At 34.7% G+C, this 26,873-nt stretch overlaps 1 protein-coding gene across 2 annotated transcripts in view; it reads left to right on the top strand.

Moving 5' to 3' along the window:
* Nucleotides 1–26,873, top strand: part of LOC306862525 (AP-3 complex subunit beta-1-like) — a 63,647-nt gene that overhangs the window by 23,053 nt on the left and 13,721 nt on the right. For both annotated transcript variants that reach the window (XM_079405362.1, XM_079405361.1), the window contains exons 11-24: nt 1,774–1,845; nt 1,991–2,053; nt 2,201–2,333; nt 3,363–3,472; nt 3,586–3,762; nt 3,834–4,020; nt 7,255–7,385; nt 7,545–7,674; nt 7,739–7,898; nt 9,911–10,106; nt 10,216–10,258; nt 13,226–13,329; nt 22,876–23,104; nt 25,661–25,745. In XM_079405362.1, the coding sequence (XP_079261488.1) occupies nt 1,774–1,845; nt 1,991–2,053; nt 2,201–2,333; nt 3,363–3,472; nt 3,586–3,762; nt 3,834–4,020; nt 7,255–7,385; nt 7,545–7,674; nt 7,739–7,898; nt 9,911–10,106; nt 10,216–10,258; nt 13,226–13,329; nt 22,876–23,104; nt 25,661–25,745 (1,820 nt within the window). The remainder of the gene's footprint in view (nt 1–1,773; nt 1,846–1,990; nt 2,054–2,200; nt 2,334–3,362; nt 3,473–3,585; nt 3,763–3,833; nt 4,021–7,254; nt 7,386–7,544; nt 7,675–7,738; nt 7,899–9,910; nt 10,107–10,215; nt 10,259–13,225; nt 13,330–22,875; nt 23,105–25,660; nt 25,746–26,873) is intronic.

Raw genomic sequence — 26,873 nt, 5'->3', positions numbered from 1 at the left:
TTACTATATAAAGACTTGCAGGCGAAGGAAAAAGCATGGGAGGAAGTTGCATCAGCACTCGGTGCAGAAAGGAACCTTTCTTGCTTTTTTGTTTTCAATTTTTAGCATGCCCACGTACGAACAAATTAATAGCTAATTAACTAAATACAATAGACAGAATAAGGTCACACATGCTACATACATCTAAGCTGTAGACTATACTGTATGTCTATTTCAGACTTAATTCTCGATAAATTGATCATTAAAAAACGTGTCTATTAAGAAGTTTAAGGTTACTTATTACAGACATTTTTTGGATTTTCTATGTTTTTGATGGGTAATGTATGTAAATTTTCTGTTTATAAGATAGATAAAAATCTTATAAACTTAGTAAGAAAATCTTATTTTCTTAGTAATGTTTTTTTTTTGTAATGAAATAGGTAATTTATACCATAATTCATATATCAAAATATTAGCATTTAAATTATTCTACACATATATAAAATATGTAAAAGCAATTACTGTGCAAGGTTAATGACAACCTCAAAAGCACTGTCAATACTACAATGTAATGTTCAGGATAAAGCATTGTGTTGGCCTCAGCCATGCAAATCCAATCAGTACAGTTTTTGAAGTATTACAATCAGTAAAGAAACAACACTGATGAAATAAAACATTTATTTAAAAATGGATACTTTTCACACAATAATCACACATGTATAAGAAATATAAGATACATATGTATACAATTAAATGTTTCAAGTTGAGGAGGAAGGTAGGCTATTCTTCCTTCATCTTACATTGTGTGTAAACTGTATAGAGTGTACCCAAAGTCTGCGTCTCATCCTTTGTCGTAGTCTTCTTAACAACATATATAGCGCGATTGCCTTCCTTCTGTCAACAACTCTCACTACACGCAAACAAAGCATAAAAGAAAGTTGAAAACAAACTTATATTTCGTAATTTATTAAAAAAAATAAATACAGTTTTCCATCTGTAATGCATTTTAAATAGAAATAAAACAAAGCTAACTTATTACCCATTATTGAGAAATCTGTACAAAATCCGCGGTTCATGTGCGCGCTGCAAACGCTGCCGGTGTGAATGCAAAATGGATACGCGCTGCTTCTGCTCTGCTTCCGTCCTGCTTGCGCGCTGCGTACGCCCTGCTTACGCTTGCAGTGTGAAACCGGCGTTAGACTTCAATTATATCCCAAGCAAACTTAAGAGTAGTATCTAAAATACAATGTGTGATAAATTCACTGCATCTTCTGAGGCAAATGCTGAGTTAAAAGTTGAGGTATAGGCCTAAATTAAGCCACAAATAAACTGAGGTAATGTCTAAGAAAAACCTTGAGGTAAAATCTGAGGTATCAGTTGAAGTAAATTCACAATAAAAATTTGAGGTAGAGCCAAATTAGTCCTGAAATGTGCTGAAGTAATGTCTGAGGAAAAACCTGAGGTAAAATCTGGAGTATTGGTTGAGGTAAACACTACATCAAATTTGTATCTCTCATTTTCAGTCAAATTAAGTATAATCTGAGGTGAATACTAAGGGCAATAGTATGAGTGTAAAGTGGGACTAAATTTTGAAATAAACTGAGAAATTTTCTTCGATAAACTGTGTTAAAACTGAGGTGTGCAGATAAAATGTGTGGTAAAAGGGAAAATGGTAAACACCGATGTAGAATCTGAGGTAAAGTCTTTAGGTAATCACTAAGGTTAAAAACAAGAATCTAAAGTACACACATGCTATACGAGATAGTCCTGAGGTAATGGCTGTGCTGTTTTTAGGGAATGTTTGAGCCCTTCATGAAGAGCTTCTATGTGAGGTCTACAGATGCAACGCACATCAAAACACTAAAGGTACAACATAGACTTACCTTCGTTCAGTCTTTGTGTTTGTGTTCAAGTGCTGTGTTAATGTACAGTAGCCTTGAAACGGTGTCATATCTGCTGCTGATGTTTTGTGTCTTCTCTGATGTTTTTTGCTTTTGTTTAAATCCTTTAGCTGGAGATTTTGACTAACCTGGCTAATGAAGCAAACATCTCCACCATACTGAGAGAATTCCAGGTAAATTTTAATAAATTAAATTGATTCTGAAGGGGGAAAAAAACTGTTGAGATGAATCTTAAGGTGAAGTCTGAGGTTTGAATACTTTTATGATTTAGAAACGCAGCTGAGGAATAGCAGTTTTAAGCAGGTATATGTGTGTTCCAGACGTACGTGAAGAGTCAGGATAAGGCGTTTGCGGGGGCCACCATCCAGGCCATCGGCTGTTGTGCCACTAACATCTCTGAAGTGACCGACACCTGCCTCAACGGCCTGGTCCTGCTGCTGTCCAACAGAGACGGTAATCACACACTAACCTCACTGGAGCCTTTTGCTTTTGAAGTTATTGTTTAATTATTAGTAGCAGTGCTTCTGGTTGCCTCCAGATGGCAATATGATGAAGTTCAATGTTTTGCAGTGTAAAGACAAAATTGACTATAAAGACAAAGCCATTATCTCCAGTGATGAAAACGTGAATATTCTTTCTGAAAAATGCATATCACAGTCTCAATATTTAAAAAAATAAATAATAAAATTCTATGTCTGTGTCTTTTCCCTTTTCAATAAATATATGTTTATATTTATTGAAAGGGGAAAAGAGAAAACGATTTGTGATTTATGGAAGACTTTCTTGAATTTAAATCATTCTATGTTTAGACAATGTTTTTATTCATAAAATGTATTAATGGACAATTTTTAAAGATTTATCCTTGAATAATTGTAGAATTTTTGCATTACATTGAAATATTCTAAATAATTGTTATTAGGATTACAACCTTTTTATTATTATTTTAGGTATGTGTATATTTGTGCATGTTATTTCGTTTTTTAAAGACAATTTTTTAATTATTGTAAGCAATGTATTGAAATTATTTTAATTGATTGATTTGTCTATTTTACTATGAATGTAGCTCATATGGCGTTAAATCATAAATAAATCTAAATATATAGTTGAATATAAATAATATGTAACACACAAATTGCATACGGTGTACAACTGGTAAAAATAGAAAACACTTTTAAAATATAGTTCCTTGAATATTTAAAGTGTAAAATATGGTAAACTGCAGCATTTACCTTACAAAATGGAGCACAAGGGCTTGATTTATCGGATTTATCTGACTTGAAATGACTCCCTAAAGCTACTGTGCATATAAGAGAGGACATTTATGTATAGGAGTGCATGTATTAATTCCTCACCTCAAAAATGTAGTTAAGTTGCTGCTTAGTTACCTCCTCAACACTGGTTACTACAGTTAGTTATTGTTACTACAGTAAAAACATAGTATATTGGCTTATCAGTGTATTTGTGTGTTTCTTCTCTTCGTAGAGACTGTTGTCGCAGAGAGCGTCGTTGTCATCAAGAAACTTCTGCAGACTCAGCCGTCACAGCACAGTGACATCATCAAACACATGGCCAAACTCTTCGACAACATCACTGTGAGACACGAGTGCAATATTACACAACTGTAGTGTTATTTTGTGTGCAGCTGCAGTCTCGTTAACAATTAACACATGATGTTCTGTGTATACTGTGTCCATTTCCTCTTTAGGTCCCGATGGCGAGGGCCAGTATCCTGTGGCTGATGGGTGAATACTGTGAACACGTGCCTAAAATCGCCCCTGACGTCCTGCGACAGATGGCCAAGACCTTCACCAGCGAGGAGGACATTGTCAAACTCCAGACGGTCAACCTGGCTGCCAAACTCTACTTGACCAATTCCAAACAGGTAAAATCAAATCACGCTTTGAGTGGGTGTGTTTTGGCTGTGTTTTATCTCACTTTCTTTATCTCTTACAGACTAAACTACTGACTCAATACATTTTGAACTTGGGCAAGTACGATCAGAACTATGACATCAGAGACCGAACGCGGTTCATTCGTCAGCTGATTGTCCCAAACGAGAAGAGCGGAGCCCTGAGCAAATACGCTCGCCGCATCCTGATGGCGCCCAAACCGGCTCCTGTCCTGCAGTCTGCCTTCAAAGGTAACAACCTTGAAAAGTCATATAGAGTTATTTATATTTCTGTAGTGAATATATATACTTTTTTGTAGTTGAGTACTGTATTAAAATTTTTAGTACAAATATTTTATCAGTTTATCAGAAATTGCTTTTTGCTATTGCAATCTCTGAAAAAAATGATTAAAAAAATTAATGCAAAGTATGCAGGTTTTCAGGCCTGGAAAAGTTTTTTAAAAATCACATAGTTAATAAAAAATATTTTTAGTTAGGTAGTAAAACATGTTAGTAAAATTTTATCAGCTAGAAATAACTTTTTGTTGTTGCAGTCTCTGTAAAATGCTTTTTAAAAATAAATGTAACTGCAAATAAGTGTAAATTTCTATAGAGAATATCATATTTTTTGTAGTTAAGTACTGTAGTAAAATATTTTAGTAGAATATTTTATTAGAATTTTTTTTATTTTATTGGAAATTGCTTTTTGTTATTGCAGTCTCTGTAAAATACTTTTTTTAAATGAAATAATGAATGAATAAAATGAATGGAACTGCAAATAATGTAGATTTTCAGGCCTGGAATAGTGTTAAAGAGTCATTTAAATTTCTGTAGTAAATAAAAAATTGTAAAGTTAAATAGTAGAAAAAATAGTAAAAAAAAATTATCAGCTAGAAATTACTTTTATTGTTGCAGTTTCTGTAAAATTATTTAAAAAATAAATTATTAAATATATTATATAGTTTATTACATATTTTAATAAAAAACTGCAAGTAATGTAGGTTTTCAAGCCTGGAAACGTCACGCATCAATTACATTTTTTCTAGTGTTATTTATTTATTTTATTGCAAATTTAGTAGGAAAATATTTTATCAGCTAGAAATGACTTTTTATTGCCATCAAATTTACTTTTTTTTTTTAACTGCAAACAATTTTAAAACTGAGTGAAACTGCAAAAAAAAAAAAAAAATAGTGTTTCATGTCCGGAAAAGTCGTAAAGAGTCATTTAAGTATCTGTAGTGAATATAAATTATAATATGATATAATAGTAATAAATATGATTTTTACAAGTGATGGAAATTTAGTGGTCATAAGCTAAGCGATGCCTGAAACCATTCTGTGCAAGATTCGAACCTACAGCCTTTCATTTACCAACACAGATCTGTAACCTCGAGCCTATATCGCTCACCTGTAAAGCTTTGTTGCATGATAAAACAGCTGGAGCAGTTAAAAAAAAGTCCAAAGCCGTCAGTTAACCATCATGCTCTGATTCTGAATTACACGACCACATCTATACGAACTGAGTTCTGCTGACATCGATTTCTCCCACTTCTCTCTCTCTTATTTCATCACATCATTCCATTCCAGCAGAGCTTCAGAACTGAAACACACAACACTGCCATGGGAATTCATCCCTGCAGGCCATGACAGCAGCGCTAACCCGTAAACATCAATACAGCACGCAGAAATACTCTGCAACCGACTCTATCAAATGCCACACACTTATTTTTTCCCGCCTCTGAAGTGGGCTTTTTTTTTTAGCTGTGTGGATTTGTAGGCTATGCCTTTTGTTCCTCCTGTGCAGAATTGAATTGTTGGATTCGGTGTAATTTGATAACAGACAGTTGAATCTGGCCGTCCCATCCGCCCAGCACGCGCCCACACGTCTATTTACTACTACCTCCTGTACGTTCACGCACTTCACCTGCAATCAAACGGGAGTAATTATGCTCACGAGCAGGAAAAGGGTTTTACTCATTTGCTCCTGTAGATACACGGATGGACGGATGGATGGATTTGAGTTTAGCGCGAAGGATGTGCTCCGTGTGATTGATGCCGGCTGTCGCTGGGGGTAATTTTTGTTGTGCTGAGTATCGTTCTCAGTGCTTGGTAAAGCGTGTCCTGCTCTTAATAGGAGGTAATAAAGTTTGTAAGGGCTGATTATGCTTCGCTGTGCTCTTTGTGTGTTTTTTATTTAAGTCATGTGAAGACACAGGTTGTGACATATGATCTGTGCGATGATGGCTAATCATCAATAGTCCGAATTGCTAATCTACTGATCTCGAATCTGTGCTGCTGTTTCCTGCTCTAATTTATTTTAATACAATGAGTTCATGATTGTCCCCATGGTTACTGTAGATTAAAATAAATTATAATACACCCATTAGTTTTTATTTCATTAAAGCGGCATAAATTTACTCTATAACATTTGCGAGATATTTAACTGCTGCTGTCATTTTTAATATTGTTGGTTTAGATGCGCTGTGTGCGCTGGCGTTTTTTGCTCATGTTTATATTCTGCAGAGCCGCAGTGATTATGCGTTCATATACCTTGGTTATTACAGGACGTACCCGGCGTATTGTGAGAAGGGCACATGGGCAGACCTGAATGTCGTGGCATTTCTGCCAGTTTAATGTCAATTACCCAGCAGGTCTCCTGAAGGCCTGTGCAGACACTTATTGCTTTTTTGTTTATTATGACAAAGAAGTACAGTAATACCTAGAGCTGGATGCATAAACTAGAAGATCTGAGTTTATTAGTCTTGCATAGCAAAACTTTTGACTGTCTGCTTGTTCAACACAGTACGGTTTGTTTTCAAACTTTTTATGCCACATTTATGATGAAACTATAAAGGCGGCTGAATATATATTAGATTAGATTAGATTAGATTACAGTAGATTCAACTTTATTGTGATATATATACACACACACAATGACAATAACATTGAATCTAATCTACTATATATAATCTAATCTACTATGATATAACATTTAGAATTATATTCATGATTGCATCCATAATTAATATGAAATATTTTTATTATTAATGTTGTTATATTAATAATCTAGTGAAAAATGAAAGTCAAGTCTGCTTTAAAGAAATATATTAAAGTTATGTTTCATATTATCTGGAAAATATTTACTAAATATATAGTTTGACATTTGATTTTTCTGTTAATAGAATATAATAATTTGTTATTTAAAATCATGATATCAGTGTTTAGAAAGCAGAATCAAATGGCATTTCAGGAAATTTTTATTTAGAAATTATTTTCTATTTTATTTATTTATTTATTTGTACTTGTACTTTATCATTTTTTAATTACCTTCGCTAAAAATGTTTGCTTTAGCGGATGGTCAAATTAGCAGGTGTTGCTTTGATATTAAAACATTAAATGTTTTTGGCCACTGCATAATATTTGATGGTATCAACATATTTACTATCTCTTGGTTTTCGTCTTTTGTCTTTTTTTTTTTCTTTTCAGATCGAGACCGTTTTCAGCTTGGGACGCTCTCTCATACGCTTAATTCCCAGGCCAATGGATACCTGGAGCTTTCTGATTGGCCGGCTGTCGCTCCTGACCAATCAGTGAGAAATGTGGAGGTAGTGGAACCGGTAAGACTCCCTTTTATTTTTAAAAGATAATCTTCACATAATGTTCATATGTCTTGCGTAATAAAAGGGCCTCAGCATATAGTTCATTCACAGTGCAGTGATGTTACCAAGTCTAAAATTGTTATGACCTCATTTCCTGTTCATTTGTGAATGGCGCAGGTGAAAGAGGCTGAAGCACCAGCACTTGGTAAATCCAAAACTCGCAAATCAGAGAAGTTCTACTCTGATTCTGAGGAGGAGGAGGAAGAGGGAAGCAGTAGTGAGGACAGCAGTAGCAGCAGCACTGAAGGTAAAACGTGAGCTTTGGCTTGTTTAGTGTAAAATTGTCTTAACCTGTTTATGTGTACATGTAGAATCAGAAAGCGAATCTGAGAGTGAGGAGAACAGCGATGATTCAAACAAGAGCAGCTCCAGCCAATCAGAGAAGAGCTCCAGTGAATCAGACTCAGAAAAGAAGAAGAAAACTGTAAAAAACAAAAAACTACAACAGAAGAAACCGGACAGCAAAGACAGGTACTGGTCTCACTCAGTGTAAAAGACCTCATTTAAATTAACCAGTCATGACCTTGCTCTGTATCCCACTGGCAAATCACATTCATTCTTTCTAAATAAATTCTTTAAGATAAATTGCAAAAGTACACTACTCAAAAAAAGGTTTGGGGTCAGTTTTTAAAGAAATTAATAATTTTATTTAGCAAGGATGCATTAAATTGATTAAAAGTAACAGTAAAGACATAATGTTAAAAAAAGATCTCGGTTTCAAATAAATGAGCAGCAAATCATCATATTAGAATGATTTCTGAAGGATCATGTGACACTGAAGACTGGAGTAATGATGCTGAAAATCACATGAATAAATTACATTTTTAAATATGTTCAAATAGAAACCGCTTATTTTAAATTATAATATTACGATTACATTATTTGATCAAATAAATGCAGCCTTGCTGAGCATAAGATACTTACCAACCCCAAACGTTCCAACTGTATTGTATTTTTAGAATCAGCCATTTATATTCATGCCAGACACAGCATTGTTTTCAATTAAATAGATGCATCACTTATGCATAAACCTTCATTAAAAGTCATGCATGTTTACTGAACACCCATTGAACTCTACTGACAAAGTAAGTGGTCTGAATTCCAGCACTTTATACTTGCACCTCATGCTATTGCCTATTTTGAAGTGTTTATGTGCATAAATATATAGACAGATGGTATGTGAGATTGACTTTGGTCATTTTAACCGCATATATGGATGTGTTTTGCTCAAGTGTGCGCACTAGTGGATGCACAATGTACAACTTGGGTTGTATATATGTGCAGGTGGTAAATAATGTGTGTGTATTTGTGTGTTTGTGTGTATGCTGCAGCATAAAACGTGACTAATAAAATGTGGCACCAATAATCTCCTCCTCCATCTGTTCATCCTCGCACACTCTCTCTCTTTCTCTCATTCACACACATGCCAGGCCTCACAATAAGGATATTTTCACTGGCCTATTTATATTTTTCATTGCATTTCTGGTTTGCTTAAGTTTGAAAATACAAAAATATCTGTCAATTGAGTAGCTGTAATGCAGCTCAATAAATGCATACAATGCAAATCATTTATTCATCAGTTTTTGATTTTCAACCCGTTTTTACTGATGCTTCCGAAGCTATCAAAAGTCACTTTTGCAATTTTGCTAACATTAATAACAAGTTTAAAATCAGCAGAATATGTTTAGTTCATCACATAAACCCAAATGTTTATATTTGCAAAGCATAAAACACAAACTTGATGACTTTTTCTATGCTGTCCGCACACAGAGTTTGCATTGTTAATTGTTGTGATGTAACATTCCTGTAGTTGACCCTGCTGCCTTTATTAGAGGCGGTGATTAAACAGCTAACACACACACACACACACAACACTCTTTGCCTGTTTTGTTTGCTGTTCTGTCATTGTGCATAATTTAAGGCTCTCGCCTCCATCCTCAACTACCGTGAAATGCGCTCATTAATACACACACACACACACAACCTGCTTTAATGCTGCCATTGAACTGTGCACACTTCAGTTAGATGGTCTCTGTGTGTGTGTGTGTGTGTGTGTGTGTGTGTGTGTCACTTGTTCGGAGCAAATGAAATCCAAAGGCCAAATTAATCCATCTAATCATTTTACAATTAAACAGACATTGTTCCCTCTGCTAATTTAGCCAATCTTCTCTCTTGTGCTCCCTCTCTGTATCAAACGACGTCCCTTTTTATGCTTGAATATTGAAATGTTCTTTAGTAATGGCTAATTGTTGAACAGTTTTTCTTTTGGTTGTCAAAAATGACCCGGGAATAAATATTTAAAAATGTTTTTACATCATTAATTGTAGTGTTTAGTCCATAAGAAACTCTTAAATGGAAGGTAGTAGATGAAATTTAGAAGTGAAGTGTGTTTACTGGATGTTTTGCAGTTATTAATTTGTCTGGTGGACTCAAACAAATAGTTCAGTTGTTTCTGTGTCTCTGTGTTTGTGTAACTCGAATAGGAAGCAGAAGAACGGGAACGCTGTAAAGGGTGAATCCAGATCCGAAAGCGAATCAGCCTCTGAGAGTTCCTCGTCTGAGAACTCATCTGTATCCGGATCAGAATCTGGATCGGAATTAGGTGCAGATTCAGACTCAGGAACAGACCAGAAGAAAAACACAAAGTCTAAACCTGTGCAGTCTAAACCAGTCACAAAGGTGAGAAGAGCAAGAGAGTCCAAGCACATATCCAGAGTTGTGAGTAGTATGAAGTTGTGCTGTATATTAATCTGCATGTGTAACATCTGGTATCCATGTTTCTTTTCAGCATGTTGAGAAAAAGGAAGTGTCTCTGCTTGATCTGGATGACTGTGAGTTGTTTTCTGAGTTTCTTTTAATTGTACTGTTTTCTTCTTTTTGTTATAATTTTGGTTTTATTATTTTGTGATAAAATGTCTCTTTTTCCAAACCCCAGTGACCTGTCTTTGGTCTACACGGTGGTCTCTATAGTGAAAATCCCATTCATTTTCTCCATAAGGGAATTGAATTTGAACGATAACTTATTTAACTTTAAAGACAGACCTATTTAAAGCTCCGAGCTTGTTAATCTGTGGTATATGCTTCTGTTGAAGCCATCAGCCTGCATTATTTCAACTTATTTTTAAAATAATCATGTTAAACCACATAATTCCTTGTGAAAAACTTCATTATCCGTGAGCTTCACCAAAATATATACTGTGTTTGTGTGTGTATGTATGTATGTATATATAACAGTAAAGACAAAATTGCTCTGTTGGCTGTGTGTCAAGACAAATATGATTAAAAGATGAATATGAGACAAAACTACAGAATGTCACATTTTATTATTGGGTGATTCAACACATAGATGTTTTACCAGCTAAGAAGATCAGCACTTTTAGAGTTTCATCCCTCTATCTGATGTGAGCATAAGTATTGGAACAGTTGCCTCACAGGTCTTTCTAAGTGATCAGCTGTGTCCTGTTGCATTAATTCTTCAGATATTAAAAGCAGGGAATGTGTCGTATCAGTTATATCCATTACTTCTGTATTATGAATCTTGCATTCGATGATGACACACAAACCAGGATGAAGACGAGGGAGCTGACTTTGAGAGAAAAGCAAGCAATTTGGATGCTAAAGGAAAAGAGGAAGTCAGTTAGAGCTCTAGCAAAAACAAATGGCATGGACAAATCAAGAGTTTGGAAACCACCAGCAACCAACAACTACCTGATCGGCTGAGAAAACAACAGTAGTTTATGACAGACAAATCATAAAAGCTGTGAAAATGAACCCTAAAAGACGTGTCTGTAAAATCACCAACAACTTCCAGAAAGCTGGGGTGATGCTCTGACAATCTACTGTCCTCAGGAGACTTTGACACAGAATTACAGATGCTACACAGCAAGATGCAAACCTCTGACCAGCACCAAAAATAGAAAGGCAAGATTAGAGTTTGCAAAAAAGCACAAAGATGAGCCAGAAGAGTTTTGCAACTGTGTTTATGGACCGATGAGACAAAGATGAACCTTTATCTAAGTGATGGGAAAGCAAAAATATGGAGAATAAAAAGGGAACTGCAAATGATCCCAAGCATACGGCCTCATCTGTAAAGCATGGTGGAGGTGGTGTCATGGCATGGGCATGCATGGCTGTCTCTGGAACAGGCCCTCTCATCTTTACTGATGACTTAATGTATGATGACAGTAGCAGAATGAATTTGGAAGGGTACAAAACCATCTTGCCTACCAATATTCAAGAAAATGCCACCAGATTCATTGGAAAGTGCTTCATATTGCATCAGGACAATGACCCAAAACACCCTGCCAGTTCAGTCAAGGAATTTATAAGGGCAAAGAAATGGAAAGTCTTAGATTGCCCAAGTCAATCTCCAGATTTAAATCTGATTGAACATGAATTTCACCAGCTGGAGAGGAGAGTAAAGGCAGAAACTCCCCAAAACAAGCAACAATTGGAATTGGCTGCATTAAAGGCTGGGAAAAGTATTTCAAAGGATGAGACCAAGAGTCTGGTGATGTCTATGGGTCACAGACTCACTGCTGTGATTGTGTGCAAGGGATCTGCAACTAAATAATAGCTTTTAATCTTTTATATTTGCTTTATGTTCAACTGTTCCAATACTTATACTCACATCAATGAGTGGGATGAACTCTAAAAGTGCTGTTATTTTTATTTGGTAAAACATGTATGTGTTGAAACGGCTAATAATAAAATGTGACATTCTGTAGTTTTGTCTCATATTCATCTTTTAATCATATTTGCAAATGTCTTGACTCCACAGACAACAGAGCAATTTTGTCTTTACTGTTCCAATACTTATGGAGGGTACTGTATATATCTCTCTCTCTGTGTGTGTGTATACATGTATGTGTGTGTGTTTATATAATATATATATAAGTTTGTGAACCCCTTGCAGAATCTGTGAAAATGTGAGTAATTTTAACAAAAGTTATTTTTTATTTAGTACTGTCCTGGGTAAGAACTTTTACATGAGAATGCGATATGGTTTAGCATGATTATCAAATTGCAAAGACTGGGTTGTAATTTGATACAGTAATTATGTAATCTGCTGTGTAAGTGTATGATTAATCATATAAATACAATAGAATGTTGCTTTCTTGTCTGTAAAGGACACACATGATGATGCCTTAACATTTAGACAAAGCTATATACTTGTTTTTTGTGCTGATTTTGAGGGGAAATTTACACAATGCAGTTAAAACTAGTAAAATGTGTTAAATAGAGACAAAACACAAACCTCAGTATGCCATTTAGTTAGGCAGCTCACTCTCTTTTGTAACAGGACCAATTAATGTATTGATACATATGTGACCCTGGAGCACAAAACCAGTCTTAAGTCGCTGGGGTATATTTGTAGCAATAGCCAAAAATACATTTTATGGGTCAAAATTATTGCTTTTTCTTTTATCCCAAAAATCATTAGGACATCAAGTAAAGATCATGCTCCATGAAGATATTTTGTAAATTTTCTACCGTAAATATATCAACTTTATTTTTGATTAGTAATATGCATTGCTAAGAACTTCATTTGGACAACTTTAAATGCGATTTTCTCAATATTTCGATTTTTCTGCACCCTTAGATTCCAGATTTTCAAATAGTTGTATCTCTAAATGTTGTCAGATCCTAACGAACCATACATCAATGGAAAGCTTATTTATTCAGCTTTCAGATTATGTATAAATCTCAATTTTGAAAAATTGACCCTTATGACTGGTTTTGTGGTCCATGGTCATATATATGGGTTTTAATGCTGTTGTTATTGTTTTGTTTGACAGTCTCGCCCGTGGCGGTCACCACACCCAAGAGCTCCATCCTGTCTCCTAGTCTGCTGTCTGACCTGCAAGGGCTCTCGATCTCACCCACTGCATCGGCCATACAGGTGTGTGTCCATCTGACTTCGTGTTGATGTTATAATAAGGCTCTCTTGAATACTTTGAGTTGATTTATTTGCATAAAATGACTGCTAAACTATATATTCATCCTGTTTGGGTTTATTTTGCGTTAATGACCGGCTGACTGTACATTATACCGCTTAATTTTTATCATTTCCCCTCCAGTCTTTTGTTTGTGTCCATCTAGACGTCTTCTATGTTCTTTGTTTCTTTTTGTTCTGCTGTATTATAGATTGTTTTTTCATTGCCTTCCCTCTTTCTTCTCCTCCTGTGTGCATCCAGCGTGTGTGTGTGTTGTCAGCGTATGTGATTGTTGACCTTTTGCAGTATGACGGCTCCTTCCTCTCCCGAGAGAGGGATGTCAAGGGAGGGAGAGATGTCAGTAAGAGATGAATGAAGCATGTGTGGTCATTTCTTCTCAAATACTATCTGTATCTTTCTCTTTTAGGATTGACACATGAACTGTAATATCCCAGAGGCCCACAGACACCCCCCGACAATAACACACACACTGTACGTGTGTTTATAGACCTGCGCTGCTGTCATATTTCAACCTAAAGATTCTTAGCGGGATCTGGACCTTGATCTTATCGTTTGTAATATTTTGTGGTGCTCTCTTAGCATATATTTGTAAAGACTTTGCATAGATAAAGATATTTTTGCATAGTAAACACAAGCAAAAGTTAATGTACAATAAAGATACGTTAGAGCTAGCAGCACTACCATTCGAACACTTGAGGATTTGTTTATTTTTTAAAAGTCTTTTATGCTCACAAAGACTGCATTTATTTGATTAAAAATACAGTAATAACAGTAATATTGTGAAATATTATTACAATTTAAAATAAGTGGTTTTTATTTAAATATATTTTAAAATGTAATTTATTTTTGTGATGCAAAACTGATTTTCAGCATCATTACGCCAGTCTTCAGTGTCACATGATCCTTCAGAAATCATTGTAATATGCTGACCAAGAAATATTTATTAGTATTATCAGTGTTGAATACAGTTGTGCTGCTTAATATTTTTGTGAAAACATAATTCTTTTTTATTCTTTGATGAATCGAAAAATCTAAAAGAACAGCATTTATTTGAAATAGAAACCTTTTGTAATATAATTTTTGCTGACACTTTTGATCAATTTAATGCATTCTTGCTGAATAAAGTATTAATGTCTTTAAAAAAAAAAACTTAAAAGGTAGTGCACTGTCGCTAACTAAACTAGTCTAGTGTAAACTAGACATAAACTGGTTAAAAACATTTAGACTGAGATTTTACGAACTAGCTGTTTAACAAAATCAGATTAACGAAACCAACTTGTCAATTGACAGTTTGTTCTTATTACTTTGCCTGGAAATAATTTTGAGTTTTATCTGCCATTTTTCTTTAAAAGAAACACAAACGAATTGAGTTATTTAGTGATTTGTGGATTTGCTCAGTAATGATTGTAAAGCAGGGCTAATAAAGTCTTATTGATTACATACAGTATTGTAACAAATAAGTTTTAATTGAAACATTTTTAATTTTGTGTACGTGACATATTCTGACTTTGTCATATATTTAAATTTCCCGATCAATTCCATCATATTCTCTATTTCTCTATATTATTAATATTCTAATATTATTGGAAAATACTTTTTTTTTTCTTCTTTTTTTTTTTTTTCTTCAATAAAATGTCAAAATGCACCAAAAAGCATGCAAAGGTCATACAGATTTATTACTTTGAGTATACGAGCATGCTGTTAAACTCCAGACATCTTGCTGACAGTGCTGTGGTTGTAATATGATTGCTGATAACACGCAATCCTTGATATCCCAGAGTCGGAGAAAACTTTTAAACTTCCTATAGGTTCCAACCTCATCTGTCAGAATTCCTATTGTCCTCCTGTCCATCACTGCAGGGTTGCCCCTGTGACCTGTATCGGCGTGTTGGGCGGGTGTCAGCGCTGCCGCTTTGATTGACAGCCTCGTCAGGCTCGGGCCGCTGCGCAGCTAGAAGCTGTTAGGCACAGGTCATTAGAATACTACCCACGAGCCTCGGCGGGCAGGCTAATCAGAGCTGAAATAAAGGGTGAGATTGAGAGAAAGAGAAAGGGCTTATTTAAAGTCAATGCTATGCATAAATACATTACAGGCCGCTATAATCTTAGTCACGGTGGATAAACCTCATCTCTCTCACTCGCACATACATGCATTCAAACGCGGGCATTCATTATGGCGTGTCACGTCACACAGCTGGTCTTTCTTAGCTGCGTGCATGCAGATGTATGAAAATATATTCATACGACACTGCTGCGAGTATGTGTGTGTGTGAGAGACTTTGGCCAGCGGGGGTACAGATGAAATAACGGTGTGTGAAATAGAGAGACACTCCGTTGCATTCTGGGACGGTTAGCGGCGGTATTTAGCCGATCCGGGGTCAGTGTGCCAACTATCTGCCTCGGCTCCTCCTGTTTCTAATAACATTTTGACGTGCGGATCTGCTCTGAAATACTGTTTAAGCGTGCGCCGGGGGAGCCGGCTGATAACTTTTCATTCATAATTAGCGTGGGGCGAATGGGGGCCGAACGCAGGGCGTCGGAGGGAAATTGAACTGTCAGTGTAGGGCGAGCGGGGGGCAAACGAGGGCGAGCGCGGGCTGAGCGCGGGGTGGGGGGCGTTTGACCCCATCACAATCTGGGGGCCGCGTCATAATTTGTTCATTTGGTGCCCATCAGCCGGCCGGCGTTGCCGCGGTGACCCCGTTCTTCTCGGAGCACGCTCAGTGCCGTCCTCATTATGACTCAGCAGCAAGGTAGAAACGCACGTGGAGACGCAGACTCACACTGTCAGTCACATGTGCTTTACGCTGGACACGTTTAGCACGGCTTTTTAAGCACTATAAGACACTTTGGTTTGATTGTGTGCAAGTATCAGTGTTTCCCACAGGATTTTGTGAGACTATGGTTGGGTGAACATTGGGGGTCCAGGAGTATGAATTTTTAATGTATTTTCAAGTTAAATGCATCAGTATGGTGAACTTTGGGAGCAAAATTAAGAGCATCAACCCCTTTTGCAGTGACCAAACTGAACAGAATAAAAAAAATATATATATATATTTGCATTGACGTTGACCTAAACTTTATAGTGGACTCAAATAAGGGTTATTATAGTTAACTAAAACTAAAAACATAAAAAAATCCCCTTTTGTGTCTTGAAATAAAATGAGCATTAAGTGAAGTGTAAAAATCTTTTTTTATTTCAGCTAGTTGCTAAAGCAACATTTCTCTTTTTTTTGTCTAACGTGATGGATTGAAATAACTGAAACTAAAACTGAGATAAAGAATTAATAAATTAAATCTTAATATTAAATTAATTATTAATAATATAAATCATTAATAACATTTATAGAATTTATAATAAAAAATAAAATAAATAAATAAAAATAAAATAATCATTATAATTAAAATACACAACAAAATTACTAAAAATGTAACTGGAATTAAAATTACAACTGAAAATATAAAAATATCTCAAATACCTCAAAATTCAAAATATTAATAAAACTACTAATATCACACAGAATTAGTTGTGATAGTGTTTCAGTCTGCATCATAATTAATAATAATAATCTTTATATTGTAATAAATTTTTATACATCTTTAATTATGCGTTATTGTATACATAATTATTGTAATACATCTGCACCGTAACAGTGAGTAATATATCTTAATTATTTTACAGTAGTAAAATGACAGTATATTTTAATTTCTTCAACTAAACACATTTCTGTTTAGTTGACAGCAAGTTTTTCATTACAATTCTGGTGAAATTCTGTAATCATCTCTTCACAAAAATGTAAAAAAAAAATGCTAATGTGAAAATAAATTGAAACTGGCACATGTTGTATCCCAAATGGATGTTAAACACATGGAGTTTGCAGCATTAACTATTAACCGAGTCGCTTTGAGATGCTGAAAACACCAGATCATGAGCTGCTCATGTGTAAACGAACACAGTACAGATACTCTTTGATCTGAAACACAATATAGGCAATATATAATGGGCCCAATAGATACTTTGAGTAAAAAGTATCTGACATTTGATCTTTAGATTTGATGCCATAATGTGATTTCGATTTTAGTCCTTTTAACTGACCTTTTAACTTTGTTTGCCACAAAACGCAACGTTAGATGTTTGATTTTTTGTGCATTATATATTTCGCAACACAAAAGAAACTAACTCCTATTTCTTTACATTTATTTCACAGCCTTCAATATTAATCACGGTGACTTTTAACATCTGACAGGATCAATGCGTGCGCACACCTCGCCAAATGACATTTTTTTCTTACAGACAGTCTCATAAACAAATGAATTAGATTTCAAACAGCAATAGAAAATAGATTTTTAATTCTCTCTGCTGTATGTCCTCCCGTCCTCCGTTTATCCTTCTTTTCCCTCCTCTGGTTTCTTTCTCTCACTCTCTCTCTCTCTCGTTCTCTCTCTCTCTCTTTATCCTGGCCAGTGGATGTGTTTTGCATCTGTCAGCAGATTTGGGCGGCAGCTGGACAGAGAGGATGCTGGGATATGTGAAGGTGACTAGAGCGAGTTGTCATCCATCACTGAGGTTTCCTTTAAGCTCATCCATAATAGAGCCCCTCAATCAAGCTCCCCTTCACACGGGAGATGTGTCCGAGTGTATGTGCGGGACGCTGCGGTCAAGGTTACACTTTTCTTTTGGTTATTTACTCTTCCACTGCTCAGCGGAGTTGACCACTTTATAGGACACGAAGTGTGTGTGTTATATTGGTGATCATAAGCGATGTGTTGTATATTGGCTCGTCCAGTCCTTGAGGACACTGATAGGGGCGGTTATCATGAAACGGTGGACACAACCTGCACGTTTCTGTGTGGTAAATCTGACGCTGTAAACGTTACGGCTACTTTTATCAACACAGACCGACTTGACACCTCCAAAAGCACGGCTATAAATTCATGGTGTGTCTGTAAATCCGTGTGTGTTTTTGTAGGAAGCTTACAAAAGGTTATGACACATCTAAAGATGCTTTCAGCTGCACATAACTGCTGTGTCCGTATAACGCTGCTGTTTCAGATAAACCAACTCATTCATACTGTCAGGTTTTCAAACCAATTTTATTTTGGTTTGTCTAGTTTCGGTTGCGCCATCCGTCATGGTGATTGTAGGTGATGTGCAGGCCCATACAGAAGCTCTGCAAATTTCCACAGAATTCGAACGCCCATCATTCACATTTTTCTACATATACCCCACCTTTGTTTGTGTTTTTTTATCTATTTAATATTTTGGTAAATAATGTTATATTTGATACATGATTTGATGATGATTTCATTTAAAATGTATCAAAATAATTTTAATTTTAACTTAATGTTTAATTAATTGAATTAATAATTTAATGTAACATAAAACGTATCAGAATTGAGTATTTTATATTAACATGAATATAATATTAAATGTATTATGATTGTATTAATAATGTAATATTATTTATCTGTATTTAATTTTATTTAATATGAATAATGTAATTTATCAAAATGTTTTATAATGTTAATATTATATATAAAATAATGTATTATTATTATTATTATATTAATAAAATAATTTTTTTTAATATTGGTTTTATTTTGACATTTTCCCCACACTTGTTTGTTTTTATAAAATATTTTGATATATAATATAATATTAATAATAATTGCATAAGTACCAAAATAATTTTAATGGTCATAAGTTAATATAATCAACGATCAAAATTAATATTTCATAATTTTATTAACATGATATTAAACTGTTATATCATTGTATTTATAATTTTATGTTATTTATCTAGATTTAGTAATTATATAATTTCATATTATTTAGTATTATAATATAATTTAACAAAATATAATGTTAATATTAGAATAATATGATGGTTATGAATAATTTAATATTTAGTTATTTAATAATATTACATATTAATAATTTAGTCAATTTAATATAATTGGTAAAATATTATATTTTTAATATTGTTTCATAATAAAAGTATCAGTTATATTACAAAATTTGATATTGTTTTACCTGAAAATCTGAATTATATTCAGCTACATTTAACAGATTTTTACCATATTTAAACCCATTTCCTAGAATTCTGCAGAATCAAAACAATGTGTTGATTCTGACATGGTGTTTGTTTTGTTACTGTGTATTAACATTAACAATGTTAAAAAGTATTCATAACTGAGCAGTGAAACATTATCGGTGCGCAAACAGAGCCTTGAGGTACTTCAGTATTCAGAATATGAAAGGATGCCATTTTTATTTGCACATTTTCAGTTTATTTCTATTGCACTATTTTAAGCTTTTATAACACCTCTCATTACTCTATGAAAATACTCCAGTGTTGGGTTGCAGATGGAATCCATAGCTCGGAGGGATTGCTGGTGTTGAAGACCGAGCTGGGGCCAACAAATAAATTGCAGGCAGAAATGTCATCCCTGTCCAGGTGTTCAGGAGTGCAGTGTAGAGCCAGAAAACTGCCATCAGCCACCGATCTGTTCTGCTGTCACACGAGCTAGAGAGAATCCAGAGAGTCAGGAGTAATGCATTGAGATGTCAGTGGTCTTTCCACACTCGTCATATCGATGGCAGCCGGTGTCACAGGCCTTTCTTTTCCTTGGGCCATTACAGTGATTTTCTTGAAGCAAACTAGTCTAAATCAGGAATGCACCATTTGAGACATTTTTGCTGATGCAATTGCAAATTATTTTTGCTATGGCTGAGAGCTGATATGATAGTCCATATTATACACTACCGTTCAAAAGTTTGGAGATTTTTTTGTGAAAGAAATACAGCATTGTATAGCAAACATGCATAATTTTTTTTTAAAAGTGACAGTAAAGACATTTATAATGAAAAGAAACATTTCTATTTCAAATAAATGCAGTTCTTTTGAGATTTCTATGCATAAAAATATGCTGAAAAAAATGGTTTGCTCAAAAATATGAAGCATAAAAAATCTTTCTTGAGCAGCAAGTCAGCATATTAGAATGATTTTCTGACCTTAGTTTTATATTGATAATTAAAGCTTTAATTATGGCTCATAACATTATCTGGATTTGGAGTGTTTTTGCAGAGCTGGCAGTACAGTCACTTGCTGGAGCAGTTGTTTTTTTCACTACGTCTTTGTTAATGCATTTTTATCCATTGCCAACTTGAACATTTGTTTTTCTGTAATGGACACAGCTGTTGTGTTTTCTGCTGTTTTAAATTGTACCAAGGTAACATTATCTAGACGTTTTGTGATAGTCTTGGAAACAGTTTTTGGAATTGGTTAGAAATTATAAACAAGTCAGTAATGAGCATTTATAAAACTGTATTTATGAGTGTGTGTATGTGTATATATATATATATATATATATATATATATATATATATATATATATATATATATATATATATATATATATATATATATATATATATATGTATGTATATATGTATGTATGTTCAAGTTTATTTGTATAGCGCTTTTTACGATACAAATCGTTGCAAAGCAGCTCTACAGGAAATTAAGTTTCCACAATATATTTATATATTGCAGAACTTTAATATATTTAACTTATGGCAAAATTTGGTAATTCTGTATGTTGTCTGAGCATTGGCATCCTCTGAGGGGTTGGCATTATCTTTTCTCAGGTGTTCGGTCATCTCAGATCATTTAAGGGTTGGATCCAGACTGAAGCTTCTGTCATTCCTAGTTACCACGGGATGTTAATCAGAAACGGAGAAACAAATAGAGACATAATTAGCGTAGCTGCTGTTCCATGATTTGTTCAACCCAAGCTAAATAATAATAAATGTACATTTGATCAGATATACTGCAGTACAAGATTATAAAATGCATTATGTGAATGCTTGGCTAAAGAGATGTGTCTTTAATCTAGATTTAAACAGAGAGAGTGTGTCTGAACCCCGAACGTTATCAGGAAAGCTATTCCAGAGTTTGGGAGCCAAATGTGAAAAAGCTCTACCTCTTTTAGTGGACTTTGCTATCCTAGGTACTACCAAAAGTCCAGAGTTTTGCGACCTTAGGGAGCGGGTTGATTGTAGCGTGGTAGAAGACAAGTTAGGTACGCAGGAGCTAAACCATTTAGGGCCTTATAGGCAAGTGATAATATTTTGTAAATTATACAGAACTGAATAGGTAGCCTGTGCAGAGACTGTAAAATTGGAGTAATATGATCATATTTTCTTGAGCTGGTAAGAACTCTAGCCGCTGCATTTTGGACTATCTGTAGCTTGTTCATTGAAGATGCAGGACAACCACCTAGCAGTACATTACAATAGTCCAGGCTAGAGGTCAATTTTTTTTTTCCCCCCCAAACCCCTGACCCTAAGTATTTAATGTTGGCACATAATTCCTCCCACATTGTTTGTGTGACCACCTAGCAACCATTCAGAACAACGTAGCAACCACAATGCACTGACAATAGCATTGTTATGGTAACTTTAGCACAGATGCGTTGTAGAACCACTGGTATTTTCTTCAGAAAAAAAATCTAGCTCTGTTTCCACTCTGCTTATCTTATAAATGACAGCATTAAGAGCATCCTAGCATTACTCTAGCGTTATATAGGCATTTTGCTAAGGTTTTGCTAATGTGTTTATAATGAAAATAGCCTTATGCCTCTCTATCATCTTCATCTGTGTCTCAGAGATTTTGCATTTAGATAAAAAGTTAAAAGGTGGCTTTATTAAGAGGAGGAAATGGGCTGATGGTGGCTCTTTATGTACTGGATTTATCTTTTAATTTTCATGTCTGTCTGTTTGCAAATAGGTTTTTTTTGTATGTTTTATGTGAACATTGACATTTTACATGTTTTAGGTCTTAAAGTTTTGATTAATTGACAAAATAATGACTGTTTTCATACAGGTCTCCTCTCATTTTCTATTGTTCAGACAAAAAATAATTACTTTTGATTAACTGCCAAAATAATGACTGTTTTCATACAGGTTTCCTCTCATTTTCTATTGGTCAGACAAAAAATAATTACTTTTGATTAACTGTCAAAATAATGACTGTTTTCATACAGGTTTCCTCTCATTTTCTATTGGTCAGACAAAAAATAATTACTTTTGATTAACTGTCAAAATAATGACTGTTTTCATACAGGTTTCCTCTCATTTTCTATTGGTCAGACAAAAAATAATTACTTTTGATTAACTGTCAAAATAATGACTGTTTTCATACAGGTCTCCTCTCATTTTCCATTGGTTAGACAAAACAAGAATTAGATCAAACATGGTCAGGAATAATGCAACCCAACTATAGTTTTGAATATTACTTATTTACCACCACAAATTATCCAGAGGATACTGCTGCTGATCATAATGACCAAATTTATTTTCAATACACATTGTTCTTTCCTTTTCTAATCAGTTTGTTGTTAACTGCAGGTGTTCTCTTCTCCGTCTTTGTGTATTTATTGCTTGTCAGTTTGACACCGTTTCTTGGCATGTGCGTGTCTCCCTGCAGGCGATTTCTCCTGTGTTTGTGCCGGAAACCTCCCATGAGCTGCTCCACAGGATGACGGGTAAAGGTTTGTCCGCCCAGTACCGCTTCACCCGGCAGCCCTGTATCTATGGCAACAGCATGGTATCCCTGCAGCTGACGCTCAGCAACAGTAGTGACCAAGCCCTGGAGAACATCCACATCTCTGAGAAGAGTTCCACTGGACAAAACATCCACCGCTTTAATGCTATCGGTGAGCTTCACACGTGAATAAATGGAGTTTAACAGGACTAGCTGTTAATGTGTAATGCACAGGGATCATAACATGGAGAACCAGATTTCTGTGCTTCTGCTTGCTTTTGAATGAAGAGTTTGAAGTACAAATCATTCTGAAATTGGCACAAACATGAGCATATTAAAAGAGTCTGCATATTGAACATATTGAACAGTCATGTTTATCAATATCAATACCTATTTGGCAACTAAAAAAAATTTTTCAAATTTTTTTTTATTTCTTTTAATCATAGTTGTTGTTTTTTATTCTTATAGTTTTGTGCATTGGGCATTCATATTAATTATTTATATTTTAGTTTTAATTATAGTTTTTTTTGCATTAGGTGTTTATTTATTTACATTATCTTACATAGGGTATTCATTCATTTATTCATTTTAATTATAGTAGTTTTTTACAATGATTATTTATTGTAATAGTTTATTTTATTTAACTTTTTGACACGGTTTATTTATTATTATTATAATTACATTTTTACAGTATTTAAGTATAGTTGTTTTTTCTTACAATTAGTGTTTATTTATTTGAATAATTTTGTTTTATTTATTCCTAGTTTGTTTATTTAAAAAGTAATAATAGTTGTTTTTACATTTATTTATTTTAGTTTTTTTTTTCAATTATAGGTGTTTTTACATTATACGTAGTTATGAAGTATTTTATTTATTTATTTATTTTAAGTAGAGTAGAGTTTTTTACAATTAGTTTATATTTTAATAATGTTGTTTTTACCTTATTGTATTTATTTATTATTTTTTTATGTTGAGTTTTTTTTATTACTGCTGTTTTACAGGTATTTATTGTTGTTGTTGTTGTTGTTGTTATTATTATTATTATTATTATTATTATTATTATTATTATAATATTGTACTTTGGTAATAGTTTTATCTATTTTAGTTATTTTTTGTCTTAGGTATTTTTGTTTATTTATTTATTTTTACATTTATTCATATTTTGTCTTTTACTTTTTCTCTCTCTCTTCCAGTCAGGGATTTTGCGGTCCTATTTTCACCCTTTAGTTGAATCTTTTTTTCTCTGATTGTCATGTAAATTTTAATAAATTCAACGGACCTTCTAAATTTTGTAGAATTCAAGAAGGCAACCCATTGATTTTTAACGTGTTTAGTAACTATTAACAGTCAAATTAGACATTGATAAATATTAAGTATTAATCAGACTGTCCAGCACACACACACACTCACATTCTCCCTCCTTCAGCCTGTATTAATGCAGCTGATATGATTTCAGCCGGTGTATCGATTAGCAGAGGTCCTCTCATCACACACACGGCTCACAGTGGTGCACAACACAAACACACACAATCACATTCCCTATGTTTTCTCTCAGTCTGTTTTTCTTGTTCTCTGTCACAAAGCACTTTTAGTCATTCACAGGACAGGTTTGGGTTTTCTAACATTAAATTGAACCATGCTCGTGTTGTTAAAGCATCACAAAGATGAATTTCATGGCTGGGAGGGATCAAGAATAGATCAAGCTTCGTTATACTGTGCTGCACTTTCACAGTTCAACTCAACACCAACTATTTCACTCCTGTCTTTTTCCTTCAATCCTACCTTCTTTCCTTTCTTCCTTTCTCTCTTTTTTCCTTCCTCCTCTGTTCCTTCTGTTTTTTCTTCATTACATCCTTCTGGTTTTCCTTACTTTCTTCTGACCTTCTTTACATTCTTCCTTTTGGCCTTTCTTTCTTTTCTTTCTTACATTTTTCCTTTATTCTTTCCTTTCTTCTCTCTGTCTTTTCTTCCTTCCCACCACTTCATTTTTTATCCCTTCCATTTCTTCTGGCTTTCCATCCTTTCTTGCTTCTTTCAATCTTTACTTCCTTCAGTTTGCCTTTCCTTCTTTCTTTCCTTCTGTTTTTTTTCTTTTTCTTCCAGCCTTCCATACCGTCTTCCTTTTTCTATCTTTACTTCCTCCTTTTCTGTTTGTCCATTGTCCTTTCTTTCCTTCCTTCCTTCTTTCTGTTTTATCTTTCTTCTATCAGTCTGATTTTCCTTTCCCTTCATTACTTCCTTCCTTCCTTCCTTCTTCCTCACATTTTTTTCCCTCAATTCCTTCCTTCTGTCTTTTCTTAATTTCTTCTTTTCCATATTCTTAAATTCTTTTTTTCCATATTTCCTCCTTTCTTTCTTAGTTTTTTTGCCCTTCCTTTCTTTTTTTTCTTCATTCCATCCTTCCTTTATTCCCTCCTTCCATCTTTACTTCCGTTTGCGCATCCTTTATTCCTCCTATCCACCCTTGCTTCTTTTTCCCCTCCTTTAGTTCATCCTTTATTCTTTCTTCATTCCTTCTGTTTTCTTACTTCCAACCTTGCTTCTTACTTCTTTCTTCCTTTTTTTACTGATCAGTTTTTTACCTTATTCTTTATTCCTTCCTTCCCTTTATCCTTTCTCCCTTTTTTCAATCTTCCCTCCTTCATTCCTTCATTCCATAGTTTTTTTGTCCTTCATTTTTAGATTGTTCAGACAGCATGCTGACAGATCTTTCTCTCTCTCTCTTCAGAGCGTTTGGAGCCGCAGGCGTCAGTAACGGTGTCCATGGGCATTGACTTCAATGACTCCACACAAGCTGCAAACTTCCAGCTGTGGTAACAGTTCACTACATATCATATAAAGCGAAAATTGTTGAGAAGAGCCAGAATCTTTAAATCCCTAACAATTTCCATCCCTACCTCGAGTCATTATGCTTCAGTAGCACTAAAACCCTTGGATCAGGTCACTTTGACACATCTGAGAACGAGGCACGATAGTGTTTGCTTTCCTCAAAAACCAACGTTCAGCAAAAACGTGCTGGTCTTATGATGGTGTTAGCATGTCATTATACAGATTAAATTACTATTGTTCATTATCCTTACACAGGGCAAAATAAGACAAAATTAATTGTTCCCCCTTTCAATACATTTTTAAAAAATAAATTATTACCGAATCGTGTGAATGGTAATAATATGCATTACATTTTTTTTTTAATAATCTAATTTAAAGTGATTACACTTCTCCACAAAGCTTGTAATTGTTTTTTCTTTTTTCGATTACGCCGGAGGCTTTTGTGATCGATACAGTGAAATAGCCAGGCGTGAATAACATCACCATAAACAGCCGAGCTGAAGAGAGTGAGCGAGCAAGCGACCGGTAGATTATGTTTGCTAATGGAGCCAATGTGAGTTCAATGACATGGAGACGAGTGGGCGCAGGTCAGGCCTGCACGCGTGTCTGTGTCCTGCACCAAAGCTGAGCTCATGGAGTCGGTTTAAGGAGGGATTCGGCCCCTCTCTATCGCGGCTACGTCAAGAGATTATGCCGTATTAGACAGTAATACCTGGATTTACTTTGCACGTTGATCTCTAGCCTGCTTATTTGGTCTCCGAATCTTTTTCAAGCCTGTTTCCCCTCATCACCTGATCTCCGTGGTGCTCCTGGATTCACTCCTTATTGGCTTCCTATTTCCCAGCATGCCGCTCTTCATGATGGGAATTTAATGTTAGATTTCAGTCTTTATCGGAGTACCTGACAGTATTCTTTCCTATGGCAGGCCACAAACAGTGATGATGCTAATCAATACGAATATGAAAATAGAAATGACTTTCATCCTTCTCTCTCCCTCTTTCTTTCTGTCTTTCGTCTGTGGATCAGTGATGGTTGATCCAGTGGGATGGTAATAACAGTTCTCAGCTAATTGGCTACTTACAAAGTAAATTGGCAAACCTTACAATCAGTAA

The sequence above is a fragment of the Barbus barbus genome (assembly GCF_936440315.1).
Source record: "Barbus barbus genome assembly, chromosome: 43".
NCBI classification, from domain to species: Eukaryota; Metazoa; Chordata; class Actinopteri; order Cypriniformes; family Cyprinidae; genus Barbus; species Barbus barbus.
The sequence above is the reverse complement of the archived record's forward strand: the minus strand, read 5'-3'. Positions and strand labels throughout refer to the sequence as shown.